Here is a 26,866-nt window from a genome sequence, read left to right on the forward strand (position 1 = left end):
GTTTGACTTGGTATTGTAGGTGTGTGTAGATGTTTGACTTGGTACTGTAGGTGTGTGTAGATGTTTGACTGGTACTGTAGGTGTGTGTAGATGTTTGACTTGGTACTGTAGGTGTGTGTAGATGTTTGACTGGTATTGTAGGTGTGTGTAGATGTTTGACTTGGTACTGTAGGTGTGTGTAGATGTTTGACTTGGTATTGTAGGTGTGTGTAGATGTTTGACTGGTACTGTAGGTGTGTGTAGATGTTTGACTGGTACTGTAGGTGTGTGTAGATGTTTGACTTGGTACTGTAGGTGTGTGTAGATGTTTGACTTGGTACTGTAGGTGTGTGTAGATGTTTGACTGGTACTGTAGGTGTGTGTTGATGTTTGACTGGTACTGTAGGTGTGTGTAGATTTTTGACTTGGTACTGTAGGTGTGTGTAGATGTTTGACTTGGTACTGTAGGTGTGTGTAGATGTTTGACTGGTACTGTAGGTGTGTGTAGATGTTTGACTTGGTACTGTAGGTGTGTGTAGATGTTTGACTGGTACTGTAGGTGTGTGTAGATGTTTCACTGGTACTGTAGGTGTGTGTAGATGTTTGACTTGGTACTGTAGGTGTGTGTAGATGTTTGACTTGGTACTGTAGGTGTGTGTAGATGTTTGACTGGTACTGTAGGTGTGTGTAGATGTTTGACTGGTTATGTAGGTGTGTGTAGATGTTTGACTTGGTACTGTAGGTGTGTGTAGATGTTTGACTTGGTACTGTAGGTGTGTGTAGATGTTTGACTGGTACTGTAGGTGTGTGTAGATGTTTGACTTGGTACTGTAGGTGTGTGTAGATGTTTGACTTGGTACTGTAGGTGTGTGTAGATGTTTGACTGGTACTGTAGGTGTGTGTAGATGTTTGACTTGGTATTGTAGGTGTGTGTAGATGTTTGACTTGGTACTGTAGGTGTGTGTAGATGTTTGACTTGGTACTGTAGGTGTGTGTAGATGTTTGACTGGTACTGTAGGTGTGTGTAGATGTTTGACTGGTACTGTAGGTGTGTGTAGATGTTTGACTGGTACTGTAGGTGTGTGTAGATGTTTGACTGGTTATGTAGGTGTGTGTGTAGATGTTTAACTTGGTACTGTAGGTGTGTGTAGATGTTTGACTGGTACTGTAGGTGTGTGTAGATGTTTGACTGGTACTGTAGGTGTGTGTAGATGTTTGACTGGTTATGTAGGTGTGTGTGTAGATGTTTGACTGGTTATGTAGGTGTGTGTAGATGTTTGACTGGTACTGTAGGTGTGTGTAGATGTTTGACTGGTACTGTAGGTGTGTGTAGATGTTTGACTGGTTATGTAGGTGTGTGTGTAGATGTTTGACTGGTTGTGTAGGTGTGTGTAGATGTTTGACTGGTACTGTAGGTGTGTGTAGATGTTTGACTGGTTATGTAGGTGTGTGTGTAGATGTTTGACTGGTTATGTAGGTGTGTGTAGATGTTTGACTGGTACTGTAGGTGTGTGTAGATGTTTGACTGGTACTGTAGGTGTGTGTAGATGTTTGACTTGGTACTGTAGGTGTGTGTAGATGTTTGACTTGGTACTGTAGGTGTGTGTAGATGTTTGACTTGGTACTGTAGGTGTGTGTAGATGTTTGACTGGTACTGTAGGTGTGTGTAGATGTTTGACTGGTTATGTAGGTGTGTGTAGATGTTTGACTGGTTATGTAGGTGTGTGTAGATGTTTGACTTGGTACTGTAGGTGTGTGTAGATGTTTGACTGGTACTGTAGGTGTGTGTAGATGTTTGACTGGTTATGTAGGTGTGTGTAGATGTTTGACTTGGTACTGTAGGTGTGTGTAGATGTTTGACTTGGTACTGTAGGTGTGTGTAGATGTTTGACTGGTTATGTAGGTGTGTGTAGATGTTTGACTGGTACTGTAGGTGTGTGTAGATGTTTGACTGGTACTGTAGGTGTGTGTAGATGTTTGACTTGGTATTGTAGGTGTGTGTAGATGTTTGACTGGTTATGTAGGTGTGTGTAGATGTTTGACTTGGTATTGTAGGTGTGTGTAGATGTTTGACTGGTACTGTAGGTGTGTGTAGATGTTTGACTTGGTATTGTAGGTGTGTGTAGATGTTTGACTGGTTATGTAGGTGTGTGTAGATGTTTGACTGGTACTGTAGGTGTGTGTAGATGTTTGACTTGGTACTGTAGGTGTGTGTAGATGTTTGACTTGGTACTGTAGGTGTGTGTAGATGTTTGACTGGTACTGTAGGTGTGTGTAGATGTTTGACTGGTACTGTAGGTGTGTGTAGATGTTTGACTTGGTACTGTAGGTGTGTGTAGATGTTTGACTTGGTACTGTAGGTGTGTGTAGATGTTTGACTGGTATTGTAGGTGTGTGTAGATGTTTGACTTGGTACTGTAGGTGTGTGTAGATGTTTGACTTGGTACTGTAGGTGTGTGTAGATGTTTGACTGGTACTGTAGGTGTGTGTAGATGTTTGACTGGTACTGTAGGTGTGTGTAGATGTTTGACTTGGTACTGTAGGTGTGTGTAGATGTTTGACTTGGTACTGTAGGTGTGTGTAGATGTTTGACTTGGTACTGTAGGTGTGTGTAGATGTTTGACTTGGTATTGTAGGTGTGTGTAGATGTTTGACTGGTACTGTAGGTGTGTGTAGATGTTTGACTTGGTACTGTAGGTGTGTGTAGATGTTTGACTTGGTACTGTAGGTGTGTGTAGATGTTTGACTGGTACTGTAGGTGTGTGTAGATGTTTGACTGGTTATGTAGGTGTGTGTAGATGTTTGATGGTAGGAATGTTGGTATGATGGTAGGACTGTATTTTACCTGTGTTGACTACGACCCAGTCGCGGGCGGGGCTGGGGCAGGTGCGCCCCTCTCCCCTGACGCTGACCCTGTACCTCTCTCCACACTGCAGCTTGCTGATATTGCAGCCGGAGCCGGGGCTGGAGCAGGTGAGCTGGTGTTTGATGTCAAAGCCCTCGGCCAAGGCTTTGTAGATCAGAGTGCCATTACCAGACGTCCAGGAGATCTGAGCTGTGTTGGTACTGCAGTCCAGGTAGGCCTGCAGGCCAGTGTGGCGGCAGGGTACTGGAGGGAGAGAAGAGAGAGAAACATGTTGGTGTGTATATGTTTTGGAGAGAGGTGAGAGGGGGAAGAGAGAGAGAAGTTGACTAGATGGGCTTAGTTAAGCATTGGGTTAACGTTCACAAAATATATTAGTGAATTACAGTGAATGAGGCTTCATAACTGTCTGATAAAAGATTCTTGGTTGGTTGATCTGAGAGATCGAGATCGTTTTTCAAGGTTACCGGTGTGCTGGCGTACTTACAAGTGGTAGTGGTGATGGACTCACTGGCCAGGCTGACACAGCTGTCGTGGTTAGCCAGCACCACCATAGTGTAGTCCTGTCCACACACCAGATCAAGGAAAGCACAGTTGGTGTCTGAGCTGGTACAGGTGGCATTGTGCCCACCGCTGCCTTCTGCATGTACTGTGTAGCCGGTGGCACCGCGGGCTGAGTCCCAGGTTACAGACGTGATGCCGGCTTCACAGTCCACATCGGCTGTCAAGTGAGTGGGGACGCAGGGGGCTGGAAGGGGACACAGGGATGTGTTGGATCAGGAGGGTGCATGTGTGTTGGGGTTTAAAGATTCTAACACTATTATATTTAATTAACATCTGTTAATATAAACACTTACGGGGACAGAGAGGTGAGTGTTGGATCAGGGTGTGTGTTGGATTTTAATACTGATACAGTGAGATAGAATTCTACCCATCCACCCATCACAGACCTATTGACTTGAATGTAGAAACCCATTCTATAAATTATATTTTTCTGAGCACACTTCCATTATGTGGCCATTGAGTCCATGGCTATGAGGATTAAAGAGGTGTGACAAATGACTGGGAAACCAGAGATGGCTCCATACCCTACTTACCTAAGATTACACTGTGACATCCAAGGAGAGTAGCCTACATGCTGCTTACACAAGATGCTATACAAAATGAAGCATGTTTTCTTATACAAAGCTAGAGTTCACTACACCTGGAGTCACTACACTACTGTTAAGTATTTGACACATTTATTTATAGACATGGTAGGACCCCAATAAATGGCGTTCCATAGTAAAGTTTCTCTCTACCATATCTGTCTGTGTGTCACCTGTGAGCAGGTTCATGCTGGTGCTGAGTTTGCTCTTGCAGGTGTCAGTGAGGCCCTGTACAGTGACTGTATAGGCCTGTCCACAGCTCAGAGAGCTGAAGGTGCAGTTGGAGCCAGTGCTGTTACAGGAGCTCTTCACTCCCTGCCAGTCCACCGCTGACACCATGTGGATTTGGTCAGGTCCAGCGTTGTCCCACGTCACCTCGGCTACGTTAGTACTGCACTCCAGGCTCACCGCAGGGCTTTCTGGTTTACAGGGAGCTGAGGGGAGAGGAGAGAGGGATGGAAGGATAGAGAGAGGGATGGAAGGATGGAGAAAAGAATGGAAGGATGGTGAGAGGGATGGAAGAATGGTGAGAGGGATGGAAGGATGGAGAGAGGGATGGAAGGATGGTGAGAGGACAGGAAGGATGGAGAGAGGGATGGAAGGATGGTGAGAGGACAGGAAGGATGGAGAGAGGAATGTAAAGATGGAGAGGACAGGAGGGGAGAAAAAATAGTATACATACAGGAACTAAAAGACATTAACTTTATGAGGGTTTAGGGAAAATTTATGAATCCCAGAACTCCATGAGAATTTGGATTGATTGATCGACTGATCTTGGGTCCAGGCAGTTGAGGTGTACAGTAAGACGGGTGGTTGTCTGACTCTGAACCAGAGCCTTACCTGACTGGATACGGTAGTCTGATCCCTCGATAGTGGCACAGTTGACGTTGGCGGTGCTGACAGCGATGCTGTATGTGATGCCACAGGCCAGGCTGTTGATGGTGCAGGTTGTAGAGCTGGTGCCACAGCTGAGATTTGACCCGTCACTGCCGATGGCCAGGGCTGTGTAGGAGTTGCGGTGCCCCTCCCTCTCTGACCACTGCACTGCAAATGTGTTGGCACTGCAGTCCAGGGCTGCTGCTACGTTGCCAGGTAGACAGGGGGCTGTGGAGGGGGACAGAGAGAGATGAGGGAGAGACATAACTGTGAGACTGACGCTACTGTAACATGGTGCATTATCTATAGTGAATCAAAACAAGGTCGAGTAACAGTATGGTCATCTAATGGGCGACACTGAAGGATAGAAATAGCTTTATCACATTTCATCTGCTCACTAATTGAACATATCACCTGTAGTTTATAATTATAATAAAAGTTAGATTCCATTCGATTCTCTTCAATTCCAGTCAGTCAGTCAGTCAGTCAGTCAGTCAACTACCTGAGTCGAACTGGATGGTGTCCATGGTACTGTTGCAGGTCCCAGTGGAGGCAACCACGGAGGCTGAGTAAGGATGTCCGCAGTCCAGCTTCACAGAACAGGAAGTGGCGTTGGAAGTACAGAAGGCTGTGAGGCTGTGGGTGGTACCGGTTACCGTGGCGGTGTAGGTGACGCCTCCTGCACTCAAGTCCCAGGTGATGGTGCCACCATTGGTGCTACAGTTTGCTTGGGCAGTTAGGTTGGTGGGCGGGCAAGGAGCTGTGGGCGGGAACCAGATAGGGCATTGGAAATCAGTTTCAGAACAAGGTAGGACGTTGTGAATCAGTACAAGACAAGTTCTTTATAGATTATACAATGGTGGAACTGTTGTCAATGGCCTATGCTCCAGGAGAAAATGGTAAAAGGTCTAAGTAAGTAGCAACTGTATGCCTGTTATACACATTCACAGTATTAAGTGGCTTTGAGTGACACACTGTATAAAAAAAGTAGATGAAGAGTCTCATTGTTTTAATGTGATAATCTGAGAATAGGTAGGAAAGAGACCCTGCCTGTGGTTGGTACCTGTGTCCATCTCCATGGTTGAGCTTAGGCTGCTGGTGCAGACAGAGTCCTTTGCCGTGACCCTGAAGCTGTAGTGTTCTCCACACTGCAGCCCTGAGATTACATAGGACGTGTCTACAGTGGAGTAGCTGGTGTTGGCTCCGCCCTCTTTCTGGGAATACAGGAAATAGGTGACACCGGTCTCTGAGTTTTGGTCCCAGGTGATAGTCAGGTCGTTGGTGCCACAGGCCGTCACTCCAGCCAGGCTGGTAGGAGGACAGATGGCTGAGAGAGGGAGGGAAAGAGAGAAACAGGAAGAGGGAAAGAGTGTTAGCTTTTTGGTTTTGAAATTGCACACATATCCAACCCACCCAATAATTAGCATTACTTTGCAAAATGCATTCAATGTCAAGATTTGTTGAAAACTTCAACTGAGATATACAGTTATCAGATCGTTATTGTTAAGTTAATGTTAATGAATACAATCATTAGTATGGGGATTTGTTATCTCCTCTCACATGCTTTGAGGGTGACTGGTGCGCTGGGCTCGCTCTGGCATCCCCTCTCCATGGTTACCACTGAGACGTTGTAGGTCTCGCCGCATTTCAGGTCGCTGAAGGAGCAGCCCGCCGTCCCATTGGTGATGCAGGTGTGGGCGTGGCCGTTCTGGTCGGTCGCTGTTGCAATGTACATCTTGGAGGTGGGGGCGGCTACCCAGGACACGGAACCCACATTACTCTCGCACTGCAGAGAGGTCTGGACCTCGGTGGGGGGACAGGGACCTAGGTGGGGGAGAGAGAGAGAGGGGGGGGGGGGGGGGGGGGTAGAGTGAGAGAGAAGGGGGGAGGGATTTGTTGTTAAGGACAGTTGTTGAGACAGGGGTTTTAAGAGTTAAAGCAGCCAATGGAGCACTCTTAAGAATGTAAATGTCTTTAAGTAGTGTCGTGGAAAATTGCAAGATAATGTTATAATGCTTGTAAGATGATGTTATAATGCTTGTATTACATTATAATAGTTGTTACATTCAACAGAATAGAGTATTGTGTGTGTTCCACTGAGGATGGGCCTCTATGAGATAGCACTGACAGAGGAGATTTACGATGTCTTTGGGTAATGAAGCCTAAATAGCATTCCAGATAGTAAAGGTAATGTTTTCGTGCTATACCGTACCAGGGTGAGACGGGTTCCAGTTTGGAGTAGGAGGGGGCCAGACACTGGTCTTTACAATGAGAACTGTTGACACAGCAGTAACTGTCTGCTATGTTTTATAGATATCTTTCATACAAATCTTAACCTTCGTGAACTGTTCCTAAGATCTGTGGTTCGTCATGTAAGTTGAGAGGGGTGTATCTTGGCTATAAAAGATCTTTGTATTTTTCTGTAGTCACTCTCAATGGTTCATTATAGATAGTGAATTCTTGAAAGTCAAAGGCTAAAGCTTAAAGCTTATTAAAGATGTAGTTTAAGTAGAACTCTGACTGTTGTGTAGTTTGTAACTCTCCTCATTTGGTAAAGCAGAAAGATGCCACCACAGTAGCTTCCCTGATCTGTATTTGTTTTCCATACCTGCAATGAAGGTGAAGGCAGTGCTCTGAAAGCCTTTACACGTCTCAGAGAAGGGGGTGATAGTGATTTCATAGGTCTGAGCGCAGTGCATGTTCGGCAGATCACAGCTGGTGTCGTCTGTGGTGCAGGTTTTGGCGTCGCCATCGCGACCAAGGGCGGTCACATTGTAGCCCACGGCACCAGAGCTGGCCAGCCAGGTCACAGCCACGGTGTTGTTTCTACACAGCAGACTGGCACTGACATTCTGCGGGGCACAGCGAGCTGAAGGGAGGGTAGGACAGGGAGACAATGTTAAAGTAATAAACTGTTACTGTACATATATCATGTATATGTAAATATAACAGAGTATGTATCTGATATTGACTACACTGAGGAACATTATCCCCTTACCTGTCTGTATCTGTGTGGCAGCTGACTGGCTGCTGTTGCAGTGTCCGGCCAGAGCATCCACGGTCACATTGTAGAGATGACCACACATGAGCGTGGTCAAAGAGCATTGGGTCTCAGTCGTACTGCAGGAGTCACTGTGGTCACCAGACTCTACACGGGCGATGAAGCTATCACGCCCCAGAGTCTCGTCCCAGCTCAGCAGAGCTATACTCGTACCACACTCGTACTGGGACCGGACATTGGCTGGGGTGCAAGGGGCTGTGGAAACACACACAAATACACTTGATCAGTCAAAAAGAGATAGATGGTCACAACAACATGAGTGGGGCCAGTGGGCCTCCATCTTTTTCAGCAGTGGGCCGTTAGTGGACCAGCTAGGTCTTATAATAATAACAACAGCAAATGAATCCCACGTCAATCACACACAGCTCTAGTCTAAAAACACACCTGTGACGATCTCAAACGACTCGCTGGGCTCACTGTTGCACTGGTCTCCCTGGGCGATGGCATGCACAGTATAGGTCTGTCCGCAGAGCAGGTCGTCAAGGAGACAGGAAGTGTTGGTGGAGCTGCAGAAGGGGGTGTGACCCAGGGCAGAGCTGGCGTTGATAAGGAAGCCCACAGCATCGTCATCTTCAACCCAGGAGATGTAGGCCTGGTTTGAGGCACAATCCAGGGAGTGGTCCTTGATGGTGGGTGGACAGGGGACTGGAGCAGGCGGAGAAGAGCAGAGGACAGGTCAGGGACTGGAGATGGACTAGTGTCTCTGTCTATTATATCAAACGCCTCTCTCTGTGTTAGATCAAATTATATATCACAGAGATACATACTGTTATCTTATCTATCTCTCTTTGGTTCTATTGTCATCTCAATATTTATGTCTGTCACACTCTCTCCATCGCACATACTATCTTTCTCCCTCCTTTACCTGTCTCAATGGTGGTTGTTGCCAGCAACGTGCTGTTGCAGATTCCGTCCCTGGCCACAACTGTCATGGTGTAAACCTCTCCACACTCCAGCTGGGTGAGGTCACAGGAAGTGCCTGTGGTGCTGCAGGAAGTAAAGTGTGTCTCTCCGTCCTCCTGTGCCGAGGCAGTGTATCCGGTGGCTCCAGCACTGGCCTCCCAGGACACCGTCACCACGCCTGAGCTGCACTGCAGCAGGGAAGCCACGTTTTCTGGGTCACATGGGGCTTGGGAGGGGGTCACAGACAGGGTCAGAGAACATAATAACATTTGACATTTTAGTCATTTAGCAGACACTCTTATCCAGAGCGACTTACAGTAGTGAATTCATACATTTTCATAGTTTTTTCTTACTGGTCACATGACCTTGGTCACATGACCTGATAATGTGCTCACAGTATGTTTACACATGTTTTGGGGAATAAGCCTAGTCAAAGCCTATAGCAGGGTACCCCAACTGGCAGGCCGTGGACCAAATGTGTTTTTATTAGCAATTTTTTGTTGTTGTTGGACATAAAAACACCAGGAAATCAACTCCAAGTGATTTTAATTTAAGAAATCTGTTCCCAAGTATTCCCACACATAATAGAGAGAAACATGATTGTATACAAATGTCAGCAAGTTTTGAAATTATTATGTTTTAGTCAGACATATCTGTTTGGGCTTCTTGCAATCAATTTGCTGTCTAATTATTTGCAATTATGTTCCAGCCCCCCGACCATCCGCTCAACAAAACATCAGGCCGTGGCTGAATCTAGTTGATGATCCCTGGCCTATAGGTTGCTTGTTCATATCCAACTCGAAGGACCAATTTGTAGGATACTGTGCAACAGGGTCAGAGAGGGTTTTTGTACATCAATGTAACATTAATACAATGTAATACATGGATTATTATATTATCTTCTCTGAGCTTACCTGTTGCCACTGAGACGTCAACGCTGACAGAGCTGTTGCACTGGTCGTCTTTGGCAACCACGCTGACGCTGTACTCCTTGGCACACTCCAGGCCGGTGAAGAAACAGGTCAGGTTGGCGGTAGAGCACGTCGAGGTGTAACTGTCTGGCCCAGTCACTGTGGAAATGTAAGCGTGAGCCCCATCCGTGGCATCCCAAGAGGCCTGCAGGGTGTTAGAGGCACAGTCCACAACCCCATGCACACTGGAGGGAACACATGGCACTGAGAGGGCGAAGAGTAGGGAGAAGAGAGGGAGGAGAGAGAGAGAGAGAGAGAGAGAGAGAGAGAGAGAGAGAGAGAGAGAGAGAGAGAGAGAGAGAGAGAGAGAGAGAGAGAGAGAGAGAGAGAGAGAGAGAGAGAGAGAGAGAGAGAGAGAGAGAGAGAGAGAGAGAGAGAGAGAGAGAGAGAGAGAGAGAGAGAGAGAGAGAGCAGAAAGTGTGAGTTCTGTGTAATAACAGTATGCAGTACAGTACAACTGCTCTATCTTTAAATACCTATGATAAGACTCTCCATTTGCAATGATAGACAGATAACACACCTGTCTGGACTGTCTGTGGTGCGCTGGTAGTTCCGGTACAGTTGCTGCTGGTGGCTGTCACGGCAAGAGTGTATTGTTGTCCACACTGTAGCCCGTCTAGCTCGCAGGTTCGGCCCTCTGTTGTGCAGGAGAGTGCAGTACCATCACCAGCCATGGCGGTGACGCTGTTGTTCAGGGCGATAGCTGCAGGGGCCCAGCTGACGCTCAGAGTGTTTGTCCTGCAGAACAGACTGTTCACTACACTCTGGGGGGCACAGGGGGCTGACAGGGAGAGGAAGAATACTCATTTAGATCAAATGGAATAGAAAATCACTTTTGAATGTTTAGTACTGTAGCAAAGGGGAATGTGAGAGGAAGTTGAAAGATTAGCAGTAGTAATAGTAGTTATAGTAGTAAGTAGTAGTAGTACCAGTAGTAGTAGCAGTAATAGCGGTAGTAGTTGTAGTAGTAAGTAGTAGTATTAGATAGTAGAGGAAGAAAAGATGGTCTGTAATATCATCTCTAACTGAACAGAAGAAGACGCTGTCTCTGTCTCTCACCTGTCTCCTGTGTGAATGTGTTACTCTCGGGACTCTCACAGCTACCATCAGAGGCAGACACAGTGAAGACATACTCCTGACCACAGTGCAGCCCAACCATCTGGCACCCTGGGGTGGCAGCGCCACAGCTCACTCTGTGCCCATCTGTGCCCACCGCACTGCCAGAGTAGGAGATGGCGTTGGGGCTGGCATCCCAGGAGAGGGAGGCTGTGTTACTGCCACAGTCCACCCAGCTGGAGACGTGGGTGGGAGGACAAGGCACTGCAGGAGGGGAGGAGGAGAAAAAGAGGTTATGGTCTGACTTGGATTGTGGCTCTGTGTAATGTAGTTAGCCTTATGCGTTGAAATACACCACTCTGAATGCCTATAAATATATATGTGGACACCTCGTCGATCATCTCATTCCAAAATCATGGGCATTAGTATAGAGTTTGTACACCCTTTGCAGCTATAACAGCCTCCACTCGTCGGGGAAGGCTTTCCACTATATGTTGGAACATTGCTGCGGGGACTTGCTTCCTTCCATTCAGCCACAAGAGCATTAGTGAGGTCGGGCACTGATGTTGGGGTGTCCACATACTAGTGCAGTCAGCGTTCCAATTCATCCCAAAGGTGTTCGGTGGGGTTGAGGTCAGGGCTCTGTGCAGGCCAAAATGTCATTGTATGCTGTAGCGTTAAGGTTTCCCTTCCCTGGAGCTAAGGGGTCTAGCCTGAACCATGAAAAACAGCCCCACACCATTATTCCTCCTCCACCAAACTTTACAGTTGGCACTATGTATTTGGGCAGGTAGCGTTCTCCTGGCATCCACCAAACTCAGATTCGTCCGTTGGACTGCCAGATGGTGAAGCTTGATTCATCACGACAGAGAACGCGCTTCCACTGCTCCAGAGTCCAATGGTGGCGAGTTTATCACCACTCCAGCCGACGCTTGGCATTGAGCATGGTGATCTTAGGCTTGTGTGCGGCTGCACGGCCATGGAAACCGAACAGTTCTTGTGCTGACGTTGCTTTCAGAGGCAGTTTGGAACTCTGTCGTGAGTGTTGCAACCGTGGACAGACAATCTTTACATGCTACGCGCTTCAGCACTCGGCGGTACCGTTCTGTGAGCTTGTGTGGCCTACCACGTCGTGGCTGAGTCATTGTTGCTCCTAGACGTTTCCACTTCACAACAACAGCACTTACAGTTGACCGGGGCAGCTCTAGCAGGGCAGAAATTTGATGAACTGACTTGTTGTAAAGGTGTTATCCTATGACGGTGCCACGTTGAACGTCACTGAGCTCTTCAGTAAGGCCATTCTACTGCCAATGTTTGTCTATGGTGATTGCATAGCTGTGTGCTCGATTTTATACACCTGTCAGCAAGGGTGTTGCTGAAATAGCCGAATCCACTAATTTGAAGTCATGTCCACTTACTTTTGGGCATGTGTTTATCTGGGGTGTCCACATACTAGGGTATCTGTCAACATGGTTTTGTTGAGAATATGACTCCAAACGCACATTACTGCAGCTTACACAAATAATAATGTTCATGGCTTTTCCTGACTTAACCAATCAAGCAGGTTGCTTGATTGATTGATTGCTTAACCCAGAAACATATCACATCAACCCCACTGTTTATTACTCCGTCTTTACCTGTCTCTAGGGTGACCATGCTGCTCTCTGTGCTGGAGCAGGCGTCGTCCACAGCCAATACACTGAGGCTGTACGTCTGACCACACAGCAGATCCTCCAGACTACAGGTGGTGTCGTTGGACGTGCATTCCGTACGGTGGCCGCTGTTGCCCATGGCGATGGCAGTGTAGATCTTGGCCCCACGGCTGGCGTCCCAGGTGACAGCTACAGGGCTCTCTCCACAGGTACGGTGCGCTGTCACGTTAGTGGGCACACAGGGCACTGAGAGGGGAGGAAGATGAGGAAAATAGATTCTTACAGTTTATATAGAGTAACTGATCAGTTATACAAGTTCTGACATCCTTGAATTTGAGTTGAGAAATATTGGAAAGTGACTTTATATAACGCCTTTTTCTTCCATTGTTGCGTCTACCTGATTGAAATTTGAGTAGTATTTTGATAGAGATCGTTCAAACGGCTGGAACTCAATGGAATGAAACTTAATTTATTTCACAAACTAGTTATATCCTGTCTCACCTTCCCTGATGACCATGGCCTGACTGGGCATAGAGAGGCAGGATCTGTTAACAGACATAACCTCCACAACATACTCCTCTCCACAGTCCAGTGTGTCCACGCTACAGCTGGTTGCCGTGGAGTTACAGGTCACCTGCTCTCTGTTGCCGTGGGAGATGATGGTGGTGTAACCTAACGCACGCAGCGACGTGTCCCAGCTCACCGTCAGCGTTCCAGACCCACAGTCCATCTCAGTTTGTACGTTGGCAGGCCCGCATGGGGCTGGAGAGAGAGAGCGAGAGAGAGAGAGTGATGGAGAAGAGAGGTATGCAGTATGTACAGTAGTATACTAAAATAGAAGTGTATCAGAGTTATGGTTAAATCTAGGGGTCATATAACTGTGGAGAGGTTTCGGGACTAAAGTCAAAACTGAGTAGGATTGAATCAATAAGTGTTAGGTTGAGTAAGTTACATATAAGTCATAGAGATGCCCTACCTGACTCTAGTTGTTGGATTAAGGATTCGGCAGATGCCAAATTCTTCAATTAGGGCTAGTATTGTGTGTACTGTTAATGGTGGAGGTTCCTACCTGACTCCATGGTGATGGCCTGAGAGGGTATGCTGGGGCAGATGCCGTCGTGGTGCATGACGGAGACAGAGTAGAGCTGGCCACACTTCAGGCTGGGGACAGTGCAGTTGTTTCCTGTGGTGCTGCAGCTGAGAAGGCCTCCCTCCGTGTCCTCAATGGTGGCTGTGTAGGAGAGTATACTGTGATGGCCCTGCCACACAATCAGAGCGTTGTTCGCCGCACAGTTGAGGAAGGCCTCGATGTGGTCCGGAAGGCAGGGGGCTGGAGGGGGAGGGAGAGGGGATCATGTGATGTGAGAGACACTCAACACTCATATAAACATGGCAAATAACAGTTTGGAAATCATGTATTTATTGAGCTGTATAGTAGGCCTTGCTCAAAAGGCACGGAATAACAAGACTACTACTACTTCCTGTGTAATAAAACTATAATTATTATTACCATTATTATTATAAAACTATTTAGAACTCATCACCAGCCTGCCTGTCCACAAACTGGAGAGAGCAGAACAGTAAAAGCACTTTGTGACAACTGCTGATGTAAAAAGGGCTTAATAAATATATCTGATTGACTGATTGACAGTAACATGCCTGTCTCTACGGTGACTATCTCGCTGTCGGAGCTGTTGCACTTGAGGTTGGTTGCGGTGACGAAGGCGTTGTAGGTGGAGCTGCAGCGGAGGCCCTTGATCTGACACTTGGTATCCATGGAGTTACAGGTATGAACCACGCCAGCGTCATCCATTGCTGTGGCGATGTAGAACAGAGAGCCATAGGAAACCTGCCAGTTCAGAGTGATGGAGTCGGATCCACAGTACATTGCTGCTGAAACGTTCTGAGGAGCGCAGGGAACTGCAGCGGGGAGAGAACATTCAGTTGAGTGTGTGTGTGTGTTGGTTTCAGAGCGTCTGTGTGTGGTTTGGTACTAGTTAGTTACAAGGGTAGTGAATTTCCCGGTTGAACAATATACACTGCTTAATGGCTTTTCCCTTCAAGATAAGCTTATTGAGCCAGGTGTGAAAACCGTGCATGAAAGTCACATCAATATGGCTAATGAATTCAGTGGAGGCTAACGGCTAGAAAAATCATGTGGATGTAATGTATGTAATTTACTGGCAGTGAAGAGTTGACCATGTCTCACCTGTCTCAGCCACCCGTCCCAGAGTCCTGTAGCTGGGGCAGTTGTCATCGAAAGCTGTGATGTACATGGTTAAACTCTCCCCACAATGCACCGAGGGTATGGCACAGCTGTTGGTGAAGGAGCTGCAGTTGTAGCGGTTGCCTTCATCCTTGTTTCCCCATGCCTCAACCGTGTAGGCCAGAGCCCCCTCAGCACGGTCCCATGTGCTGGTCAGGACTTCAGACCGACAGTTGGCTGAGGATAACAAGTTCTGAGGCATACAGGGGGCTGGAGATGGATGATAAAGAGTTGCTGTTAGTTGCTGTGTGAATTTAAGCATGCTCTCTCTAATTCTTTCTTTCTCTCTCTCGGAGGACCTGAGCCCTAGGACCATGCCTCAGGACTACCTGGCCTGATGACTCCTTGCTGTCCCCAGTCCACCTGGCCGTGCTGCTGCTCCAGTTTCAACTGTTCTGCCTGCGGCTATGGAACCCTGACCTGTTCACCAGACGTGCTACCTGTCCCAGACCTGCTGTTTTCAACTCTCTAGAGACAGCAGGAGCGGTAGAGATACTCTGAATGATCGGCTATGAAAAGCCAAATGACATTTACTCCTGAGGTGCTGACCTGTTGCACCTTTGACAACCACTGTGATTATTATTATTTGACCCTGCTGGTCATCTATGAACATTTGAACATCTTGGCCATGTTCTGTTATAATCTCCACCCGGCACAGCCAGAAGAGGACTGGCCACCCCTTATAGCCTGGTTCCTCTCCAGATTTCTTCCTAGGTTTTGGCCTTTCTAGGGAGTTTTTCTTAGCCACCGTGCTTCTACACCTGCATTGCTTGCTGTTTGGGGTTTTAGGCTGGGTTTCTGTACAGGTGGGTTTCTGTACAGCTGATGTAAGAAGGGCTTTATAAATCAATTTGATTTGATTCCCACTCAAGTTATTATTATTTCACAAGCATTGTAGTTTTGTATATTACAATCTAAAAGGGTTCTTTGGCTGTCCCCATAGGAGACAGCCAAATGTCTCCTATTACCGATGTCAACCCTTTGAATAACCCTTGTTGGTTCCAGGTAGAACCCTTTTGGGTTCCATGTGGAATGCTTTCGGAACCCTTTTTTCTAAGCGTGTACATTAAATTGTTGTCAAAAACCATGTTTCTTTATTTTGCTAATTATATGATCCTTATAGATCAGTAGGAGGGGCGTTTTTAGCTTTTTGAAGTGCAGTCCAATCAAGTCATGGATAGTCAAGGTGCTAAGACTGGAGCTAAAGCCTGACACCTACTGGTCCTCTCACTTTAGAATGTCAAGATCAGACGCTGGGCTAGAGGGTCCCACACAGCGCCAGTTGTCATCCTAATCGTACAGAATATGAGTGTAGTCAACTAGTGATGCGTGGGTTGATTTATAACTCGCAGTACCCGCTGTTATATCCGCGGAGCGGGCGGGTTTAGGGTCATGAAATATTATGTGGATGAAGGAAGGGTGGGTTGAATAAAGAGAAAACAATAACTGAAAAAAATCCATAAATGTATAATTTTTGTGCAATTTATATCAATAGGCTACATCGAGGTTTATCTTTCATTATTTTATGCAATCTAGCATTAGTGCATAAGCCTACGCTTTAGGGCCTAACTGTACGTGCACCAAATATCCAACACGCCAATCGCCAAATGCTTTTGGGAAGGATTAGAAAAAGTTAACATCGATTCACGGAGTCAAAAAGGACAATGTCGAAGTTTAATTCAATATGAGAAAAGCTGCGAAATGGAGAGTTGAAAATAGGGGGAGGGACAGAAAAGTAATGTTTGGGAAAGATTTGTTGAAGTGGTAAAAGAGGATGATATGTTATGTGTGATTATTGTGAGAGGCTATACAAATTCGACAGTCACAAGACGTGGACTTCAAATAGGCCTATGGAACGTCAAGGGAACTGTAGCCTACTGTTCAGATGGGTTAAATGGAAACTGAAATCTGGACACTGACTGTAGGTCTATAACCTCTCACATAGCCTTACTATTAACTCCTGCAGAACTAAGAATTTCTTGCAGTAAAATTATACAGCAAATGTAGGCAATTTATTTAATGGAGAAATATGATTTCTTTCTTTCATCATCTTGAGAGTGTGAATGTGCAGTTAGATAGCGTCTGTAGAGGTGCTATCTTTATCAGCCTCATAAAAGCTGATAGTATTTCAAACACATAAAATATGCATCCAAGTCGAACTGAAATCTTATCAGAAACATGTTGGGTTGTTTTCACAGCGTTCTATATCCTTAGAACGGGTCAAACATTTGGACATTTTGCACAGAAAATCTTTCCAGTTTTTTGTGGTTGGATTATTGCATTTTGTCCCCCGTCCCTAAACGTCTTTACTCCGGCGAAAGAATCAGAGATGACAGAGAGAACTTTACCGATGTCAACTTGTTTGAATCATTCATTCTATCGATTTATGACATTATTCTGGTGAGCAGGGCTTTATTTAGTCTTCTAGGGCAACATATAATGACAGGAGAGAAGCTGTATGTATCTAATTATAGACCAGTTGACTAACAAATAGCCTACCAAAATGTTGAAAGGCAAAAGAAAATCCTGCACCCCCTGTCAAAAAAACATTCCTCTGTCTCTGACTGTAGTTTACAGTGAATTTTCTATATTAGTGGTTTAGGGTTGGGTGCGGTCTCAGATTTTCACTTTATCACATATAGTCGGGCGGTTGCGGATGGGTTGTTAGCAATTGCGGTCGGGTGTGGGTGAGCAAACAGCTGACCACTATAGTCTACTATATTCTCATAATGAAAAAACTGTGGGCCCTTGTCAAAAGTTCTACTCATGGTTGTCTCACCTAGCTATGGTATCTTAAGATGAATGCATTACCTGTAAGTCGCTCTGGATAAGAGGGTCTGCTAAATGTCTAAAATGTAAAACGTACTATATAGGGACTAAGTTGCCATTTCAGAAGCAGCCTGTGAGTGTGTCTGTGGTCGTACCGGTGCGGACTGCTACTGGTGGGCTGGCCTGGCTGTTGCACTCGCTACTGACAGAGTAGACAGTGAAGGTGTAGCGACGGCCACACACAGTGTTGGTGAAGAAACAGGAAGTGTCTAAGGTCATACAGTCCATGTTTTCTCCCTCTGAGTCCACGGCTGTGGCCCTGTAGTGAGCCGTGTTGTTGGTGGCAGCCCAGGAGAAGATGATCACGTTGCTGGAACACTCACGGTACAGGTTGAGATTCTTTGGAGGACAGGGGACTGCGAGAGGGAGAGAGAGGGAGGAGGGAGGGAGGGAGAGAGAGCGGTAGAGGGAGAAAGAGAGAGAAATATGAGAGGGTGAGAGTGAGTGAAGAATGGGAGAAGAGAGAAAAAAGGGCAAAACATCAAAACCCTGATGTTTAAGATTACAGCAAACCACTGGGGTATAGAGTTCTACAAACCACTGGGGTATAGAGTTCTACAAAGGGACTGCTTTTCTCTAAAATAGGTTACAGAATATAATATAACATGACTTTGCAGCTCAATAGAGGACCTAGTTCTCAAGGATGATGCCTATGCAGTAATGTGTGGGTGTGGTCTGTGTCTATGTGAATAAGAAATAAACAGACATAGAGGACCATGGAAAAGCAGGAAGGTAAAAAACTATTCCCATATGACCTCCGATATTATCCTAACAAAAACAGCAAAAGAAAGGCTGTTTACAGCTTTGCATTATACACTATGTTGTATTGTCATCATATGTGAACTGTAATATGTGTCAAATCTAATGTAAGAAGTGAATTCAGGTAAAGCACTTTGTTGGACACATCACTTGTACAGTTGGTGTACTGTACATCCTGTGAGAAACAACACTTGTTTGTTGCCCTTGATCTGCAGCAACTAAGCCCTGGTACACAATACAGCCTCAGGAGGCTGTGTGAGAGATAGGATGTTGGTTAAGCTGTAGCCTACAGTAGGGGAGAGCATGGCTGTGTGTTCGGTTGGAGGGATTAAAGGGTCAGAAGTGTAAGAGTGCCATTCGTTCAGCCTTCTAGAACGTTTGCATTCCATTCTGTCCTCCTCTGTCTTATTGTGGGTCCACTTTATTGTGGGTCCACTTTATTGTGGGTCCTGGTGTTTCCCTTTTCTCAATCAGTGTCCCACCTGTGTCACTGTGTCTCACCTGTCTCCAGGTGTCCTACATATGTCAAAAGTGTCTCACTGTCTCACCTGTCCAAAAGTATACCTCCTTGGTCTCAGTGTCCTTACCTGTGACAAAGTGTGAGGTGGCGTTTACTTTGCTCTCACAGCTCTTGGACACAGCGGTGACCTGCACCATGTAGTCCTCTCCGCAGCCCACCCCTGTGATCTGGCACTCTGTGCCCTGAGAGGTGCAGGATAGGACGGTCCTGCCGCTGCCGGTAGCAACTGCTCTGTACGAGTCTGCTCCGAACACTCGGGCCCAGGACACCATGGCTGTGCCACTGGTACAGCTGTACTCCACTGATATGGACATCACAGCACTTAATGCTGAAAATGACATATAATACTTGCATAAGTACTGGATTTGGTTAATGTGAATGTGAGGATCATTCGGTGCTTGCCTATTTGAAAATTACATATTTACTTATTGGCTTATCAGTTCAGTGCAAAGGAGAAACCTTTTTGAGGAAATGTTTGCTATTACATTAAAAAAAATATATATATATATATATATACACAGTAGGTCTGAAAATACCTAGTTTATCGAACAGTAATGACTAATTGTAAAACTGATTATAAAAGCTTACTCACTGTTTGTAGTATATGTGTATTCAGTAGGCTCTCCTGGCTCCAGTAAGGTGTTGACAGAAGCCACTGATATCTGATAAGAGGAACATGGCAGGATATCCCTTATGTCCAGTTGGTTGTGTGACACTTTTGTCTTGAACAGTGCGTTGTCTGGTTCATCCAGGTCAGTAACCGTCACCTGGTAAAGAATAACCTTTTCCACTGGCTGCCAGAACAGGCGCACTGAACTATTTCCAATCTGGTTGGCTGTAACTCCCTTTGGCGGTTGGATCACTATGGAGGCACAAATGAACGGTCATGTAGGCCTATAATGGACCGCTGACTAGAGTTCACCTGTGGTAGGCTAGTTGAAGGCTGAATGCCTTAAGTATAAAGCTAAAAGTGAAACGTTAAACATTTAAGCTAGAATACGCTGATTTTAAAATTCTTTAGACCTCGCATCAGTTTACCCATAACCAGAATGTAGTCTAATGTTAATCGAGGTAAAATAGTTCACTCACAGGTAGAAATGGTCCTCACTCTGCTTCTCGCTCCAAGACCAGCTTGGTTTGCGGTGTAGATGTAACAGTCATAGACGGTTGATGGCTGCAGGTTTTGGACCACAGCGCTCACGTTGGTGAAGGTCAAATTAAGCCTCTCTACCATGGTCTTTGATTCCATTAACAGGTGATAATGGTCCGCGGTGTACACGCGCGCCCATTCTATTTGGATTGAAGTACTTGATAATGCCCTTGAGGAGGTTATCTGAGAGGTGTCGGGAACTAAAATAGTAACAAAAAGGGGCAATGTAAGCTATTATTAGCATTTCTAGAATATTGTTCAGTAGACCAGTCCATGCGCAAAAGTCCATGCGTAAATCTGCAAAAAGACTAGGCTTGATAAATAGCACACGTTTTTTAAATGAAATATTTGAATTTACTGGTTAAAATTAATGTTTATCACAACTTTGCTTTCCGGTGGAGAATGAAACTTACCTGTTTTGGCCACTTGTGTTTTCAAGCACATAACATAGTAGAACTGGAACACTTTGACCGTAACACTATACAAGGTTCCAGGTCTCAGGCCCTGGACCAGTTTCTCCGTACTGGTAGCTGGTAGCGTTACCACGACAGGTGCTATATCTGTCGCATTTATTACCCGAAGGTCCAAAAAGTAATTTGTTGCTCCAATGTATTTGTTCCATTTCACCAGAAGTGCTGACGCAGCTGGAGATGTTATTGATGTGATATTGCATACTGAAAGAGAGAGAGAGAAGTTTGAGTACAATTCAATAGAAAAAAGGTATCTAGGAGAGAATAGCCTAGTAGAATTGATTGATGAGTAAATCAGTAGACATCTCAATACTCTATCAAGCATCATTGCCTGAGGGGATGACAATACGTTTTCAAGTCCATCTCCCCCAAATTGTGTCAAATCTTTCAGTTACACTTTTTCTGTAGTTTGAACATTTGAACACAGAATCATATTTAAAAAATATTATGAATAAATAAACATTACTGACTGCTTGACATCCACATCTTCCCTTTATTCAAAGTCCATCAACTAATGATATAGCTGGAGACTTACCTTGTGCTTTTGTGTATGATATCTGAAAAACAGCCAAAATAAGTGAATTATACTCCAACATTCATTTGACAAAACAATATAATATAAATATACATATAGTTTGCACACAAAAAAGTATATTCTAAGAAAATATATATTTACCTGTGTTAGAGATACCAATACTAAAGAAAAACCTATTGCTCCTACCAATCCCATTTTTCACAATGACTGCAGGATCCCGATTAGTTTAGTATACAAGGGAGTCAAATACAAAAGGTGTTCTGGATTCTTTTGAGCTAAAGCGCACATACTGGGTGGGAACCAATCAGTAGGCCCCAAATGGGGCCAGCTTTCCTCCTGATCGCCCTGGGCACCGAGGTGTCATGAGAAGATAGCGGCGCAGGCAGGGAACGAGGGAGGGATGAGAAGAAAGACTGGGTGGCTCAGCTCTATTGGAAGGATACAGCAGGCTGGTATCTCTCTCCGTGCTACTGTATCAGTTTGGTTGCATAATAATCAATGCATCCCCTCCATGATTTGTCACACACCTATATTATGTTCAGTATTTACATTTGATTTGTTATCACCACACTGTGCCTTTTTCTATTCCACTTAGGCTACGTTTAGACTGTTATGATATTGTTTCCAGTAATTGGTCTTTTGAACAATCACATCAGATCTTTTTCAGGGCTGATTTGATTGGTCAAAAGACCAGTTAGTGAAACAAAGATCGGTATTGGGCTGCCTGTCTAAACGCATCCATAGATGCCACAATGCCTGCGTTTACACAGGCAGCCCAATTCTGATATTTATTTTCCCCCTAATTGGTCTTTTGACCAATCACATCATATCTTTTCACAGCAAACCTTTTTCAGAGTTATCTGATTGGTCAAAGATCAATTAGTGAAAAAAAAGATCAGAATTGGTCTGCCTGTGTAATTGCAGCCTATGTGCTACTATGTGGCATATTTCAATGTGTTATGTTGAATGATTTCAATATTTCTAAAATAGATAGTTTTTTCTCACAATCATCATGTATTCATTTAGCACAGTGGTTCCCAAACTTTTTATAGTCCCGTACCCCTTCAAACATTCAACCTCCAGCTGCGTACCCCCTTTCAGCGCACTCTCAAATATTGTTTTTTTGACATCATTGTAAGCCTGCCACACACACACTATACGATACATTTATTAAACATAAGAATGAGTGTGAGTTTTTGTCACAACCCAGCTCGTGGAAAGTGACAAATAGCTCTTATTGGACCAGGGCACAAATAACAATATAATAATAATCAATAATTTTGCTCTTTATTTAACCATCTTACATATAAAAGCTTATTTGTTCATTGAAAATTGTGAGTAACTCACCACAAGTTAACGAGAAGGGTGTGCTTGAAAGGATGCACATAACTCTGCAATTTTGGGTTGTATTGGAGAGAGTCTCAGTCTTAAATCATTTTCCACACACAGTCTGTGCCTGTATTTAGTTTTCATGCTAGTGAGGGCCGAGAATCCACTCTCACATAGGTACGTGGTTGCAAAGGGCATCAGTGTCTTAACAGTGCGATTTACCAAGGCAGGATACTCTGAGCGCAGCCCTATCCAGAAATCTGCCAGTAGTTTCTGATTAAATGAAATTTTCACATAACCGCTTGTTGCAATTTTGATGAGGCTCTCTTGTTCAGATATTGGTAAGTGGATTGGAGGCATGGCATGAAAGGGATAACGAATCCAGTTGTTTGTCATCCGTTTCGGGAAAGTACCTGCGTAATTGCACACCCAACTCACTCAGGTGCTTCGGAATATCAGATTTGACATTGTCTGTAAGCTTGAGTTAATTTGCACACAAAAATCATACAATGATGGAAAGACCTGTGTGTTGTCCTTGTTAATGCAGGCAGAGAAGAGCTCCAACTTCTTAATCATAACCTCAATTTTGTCCCGCACATTGAATATAGTTGCGGAGAGTCCCTGTAATCCTAGATACAGATCATTCAGGCGAGAAAAAACATCACCCAGATAGGCCAGTCGTGTGAGAAACTCGTCATCATGCAAGCGGTCAGACAAGTGAAAATTATGGTCAGTAAAGAAAACTTTATGCTCGTCTCTCAATTTAAAAAAATGTGTGAATACTTTGCCCCTTGATAACCAGTATGTTGTAAAAGCGTTACATGGTCGCTGCCCATATCTCATTGCATAATGCAGAAAATACACAAGAGTTCAGGGGCCTTGCTTTAAAAGTGAACCATTTTCACTGTAGTGTCCAAAACGTCTTTCAAGCTGTCAGGCATTCCCTTGGTAGCAAGAGCCTTTCGGTGGATGCTGCAGTGTACCCAAGCAGTGTCGGGAGCAACTGCTTGCATGCGCGTTACCACTCCACAATGTCTCCCTGTCATGGCTTTTGCGCCATCAGTACAGATACCAACACATCTTGACCACCAAAGTCCATTTGATGTCACAAAACTGTCCAGTTCTTAAAAAAGATCCTCTCCGGTTGTCCTGGTTTCCAATGGTTTGCAGAAGAGGATGTCTTCTTTAATTGACCCCCCATAAACGTAACGGACATATACCAGGAGCTGTGCCAAGCCCGCCACGTCTGTTGACTCATCCAGCTGTAACACATAGAATTTACTGGCTTGTATGCAAAGTAGTAATTGTTTCAAAACATCTCCTGCCATGTCAGTGATGCGTCATGAAACGGTGTTGTTTGATGAAGAGATTGTCTGTATAGTTTTTTGGGCCTTTTCCCCCAGCATTGTCCCAGCCATATCCGCGGAAGCAGGAAGAATTAAGTCCTCCACAATAGTACGGGGCTTGCCTGTCCTAGCCACTTGGTAGCTCACCATATAAGACGCTTCTAGCCCCTTCTTATTAATGGTATCTGTTGCTTTTATACGTGTCTTACTATTCGAAAGTCGTCTTAATTCTCACTCAAAAAACTCCTGTGGCTTATTTTTCAAATTGGCATGTTTTGTTTCTAAATGTCTGCCCAATAGGGAAGGTTGTGAGATAGTACTTTTGCACATAAAGCACACTGTGGCTGAGGAAAGGCACTACTCCCAATATAAGTGAACACCAAATCAATGTAGTTCTCATCATATTTCCGCCTCTTCGATGGTCCAACGTCGCTGTCTGTTGTTCGGTGCTTTCCCGGGTAAGGGGGCAGTAGCTCTTCGGCTGCATCAGATTCACAATTGTCAGTGTCCATGCTAGCTGGGCTAACAACAAATGTAGAATTACTGATGCTAGCATTGGATGTGCTCGTGGAAGCAGAACAACTTGTGTCGTCGACAGGTGCAGGTGTAGTACTGCTGGAAGTAGCAGTACTACCAGTAGAGCTGGTATGTGTCTCTATGGACACGGGCCTTACTTTTTTAACCATGAATACATTTTCGAGCAAACGGAATGAGCAGCTGCTACGTTTGGCAACATATGTTTTTTAATGTGAATCACATTTCTATTTGGCGTACCCCTGACGGCATTGCGGGTACGCTTACCCCAGTTTGGGAATACCTGATTTAGCACAATGGATTACAATGTTGAGCCCATAGATTTTAGTTTCTGGGCACCTCACTTATGGAACAATCTTCAGAATACTCAGTTGGATGCATTGCTGCCTTTTGGGCAATTCAGATTGTTGTTAGAGGATCTCTTCGATGAGGAACTGGGTTGTTTTTTATGATTATAGTTTTTTGTGTTTTTCTTTGTGTGTATCCTATGATCCTGCCTTGATTGTGTAGTTTCTTGGTTTTGTCATGCAGGTCTCCCTTGGAATATAGACCATGGTCACAATAGGTCGCCTAAATAATTCAATAATAATAAAGAAATAAGTAATATGATCTTTCATTTAGGGGCAGGAAATAGGCAGGAAATGATCATGGGCTCTTCATGATTCCAAATAAGAGTTTGTCCTATTACATGGATGTGTAAAGTATCTTATATTGTATAAAATGTAGTCAACTGCTAGTCAGAGCACTTGCTATAGTGTTGGCCACTATCAATACCTCAGTCCCACTATGGTTTAATAATGAAGCCTTCATAAACCCTTTATAATTCCTATATAAGATGCTTAGTAAAGCATTAGTAATTAAGAATATATTAAGTGTAGCAAAAGGGTTATGCCAAATTTGGCTAACTATCAGTTGTAAGGACCCTTCATGTAGTTATCATTTATTTTGTGAATCATATACAGTGTGTAGTTGTAATAAAACATTCATCATTTGTTGTTCATTTTGAGTGGGACCAATAACTCAGTGCCTTAGTTATACATGGTTTCATTATTTTTGTAATAACATTTATTCATGACCATCATTTAGCTTTTTCAAACAGAAATTTGCATCCTGTAGCACTAATTCCAAAAAGTTTTGGGACACTATAAAGTCCATGGAGAATAAGAGCACCTCCTCCCGTCTGCCCACCGCACTGAGGCTAGGAAACACTGTCACCACCGATAAATCTATGATAATTGATAATTTCAATAAGCATTTCTCTACGGCTGGCCAAGCTTTCCACCTGGCTACCCCTACCCCGGCCAACAGCTCTGCACCCCCTGCAGCAACTTGCCAAAGCCCCCCCCCCCCCACGCTTCTCCCTCACCCAGATCTAGACAGCTGATGTTCTGAAAGAGCTGCAAAATCTGGATCCCTACAAATCAGCTGGGCTAGACAATCTGGACCCTCTCTTTCTAAAATAATCAGCAAAAATTGTTGCAACCCCTATTACTAGCCTATTCAACCTCTCTTTCGTATCGTCTTGAGATCCCCAAAGATTGGAAACCTTCATCCCCCTCTTTAAAGGGGGAGACACTCTAGACCCAAACTGTTATAGACCTATATCCATCCTGCCCTGCCTTTCTAAAATCTTCGAAAGCCAAGTTAACAAACAGATCACCGACCATTTTGAAACCCACCGCACCTTCTCCACTATGGAATCTGGTTTCCGAGCTGGTCATGGGTGCACCTCAGCCACGCTCAAGGTCCTAAACGATATCATAACCGCCATCGATAAAAGACAGTACTGTGCAGCCGTCTTCATCGACCTTGCCAAGGCTTTCGACTCTGTCAATCACCGCATTCTTATCGGCAGACTCAATAGCCTTGGTTTCTCAAATGACTGCCTCGCCTGGTTCACCAACCTCTTCTCTGACAGAGTTCAGTGTGTCAAATCGGAGGGCCTGTTGTCCGGACCTCTGGCAGTCTCTATGGGGGTGCCACAGGGTTAAATTCTCGGGCCGACTCTTTTCTCTGTATATATCAATGATGTCGCCCTTGCTGCTGGTGATTCTCTGATCCACCTCTACGCAGACAACACCATTCTGTATACATCTGGCCCTTCTTTGGACACTGTGTTATTAACAAACCTCCAAACGAGCTTCAAAGCCATACACCACTCCTTCCGTGGCCTCCAACTGCTTTTAAATGCTAGTAAAACTAAATGCATGCTCTTCAACCGATTGCTGCACGCACCTGCCCGCCCGACTAGCATCACTACTCTGGACGGTTCTGACTTAGAATATGTGGACAACTACAAATACCTAGGTGTCTGGTTAGACTCTCCTTCCAGACTCACATTAAGCATCTCCAATCCAAAATTAGATCTTGAATCTGCTTCCTATTTCGCAACAAAGCATCCTTCACTCATGCTACCAAACATACCTTCGTAAAACTGACTATCCTACCGATCCTTGACTTCCGCGATGTCATTTACAAAATAGCCTCCAACACTCTACTCAGCAAATTGGATGCAGTCTATCACAGTGCCATCCGTTTTGTTACCAAAGCCACATATACTACCCACCACTGCGACCTGTATGCTCTCGTTGGCTGGCCCTCGCTTCATATTCGTCGCCA

At 44.9% G+C, this 26,866-nt stretch overlaps 1 protein-coding gene across 1 annotated transcript in view; it reads right to left on the reverse strand.

Moving 5' to 3' along the window:
• Window positions 1–14,977, reverse strand: part of LOC139540623 (mucin-3B) — a 57,622-nt gene extending 42,645 nt beyond the window's left edge. Inside the window, exons 1-19 of the mRNA XM_071344434.1 lie at window positions 14,719–14,977; window positions 14,169–14,429; window positions 13,579–13,839; window positions 13,011–13,271; window positions 12,495–12,755; window positions 10,861–11,121; window positions 10,322–10,582; window positions 9,745–10,005; window positions 8,793–9,056; window positions 8,312–8,572; window positions 7,865–8,122; window positions 7,475–7,735; window positions 6,427–6,690; window positions 5,930–6,193; window positions 5,369–5,626; window positions 4,831–5,094; window positions 4,164–4,424; window positions 3,330–3,590; window positions 2,825–3,088 (exon numbers count right to left, since the gene is read on the reverse strand). Of these exons, the coding sequence (XP_071200535.1) occupies window positions 2,825–3,088; window positions 3,330–3,590; window positions 4,164–4,424; window positions 4,831–5,094; window positions 5,369–5,626; window positions 5,930–6,193; window positions 6,427–6,690; window positions 7,475–7,735; window positions 7,865–8,122; window positions 8,312–8,572; window positions 8,793–9,056; window positions 9,745–10,005; window positions 10,322–10,582; window positions 10,861–11,121; window positions 12,495–12,755; window positions 13,011–13,271; window positions 13,579–13,839; window positions 14,169–14,429; window positions 14,719–14,977 (4,966 nt within the window). The remainder of the gene's footprint in view (window positions 1–2,824; window positions 3,089–3,329; window positions 3,591–4,163; window positions 4,425–4,830; window positions 5,095–5,368; window positions 5,627–5,929; window positions 6,194–6,426; window positions 6,691–7,474; window positions 7,736–7,864; window positions 8,123–8,311; window positions 8,573–8,792; window positions 9,057–9,744; window positions 10,006–10,321; window positions 10,583–10,860; window positions 11,122–12,494; window positions 12,756–13,010; window positions 13,272–13,578; window positions 13,840–14,168; window positions 14,430–14,718) is intronic.
• Between the last annotated feature and the right edge of the window lie 11,889 nt (window positions 14,978–26,866).

The sequence above is a fragment of the Salvelinus alpinus genome, chromosome 16 (assembly GCF_045679555.1).
Source record: "Salvelinus alpinus chromosome 16, SLU_Salpinus.1, whole genome shotgun sequence".
Classification (NCBI taxonomy): domain Eukaryota; kingdom Metazoa; phylum Chordata; class Actinopteri; order Salmoniformes; family Salmonidae; genus Salvelinus; species Salvelinus alpinus.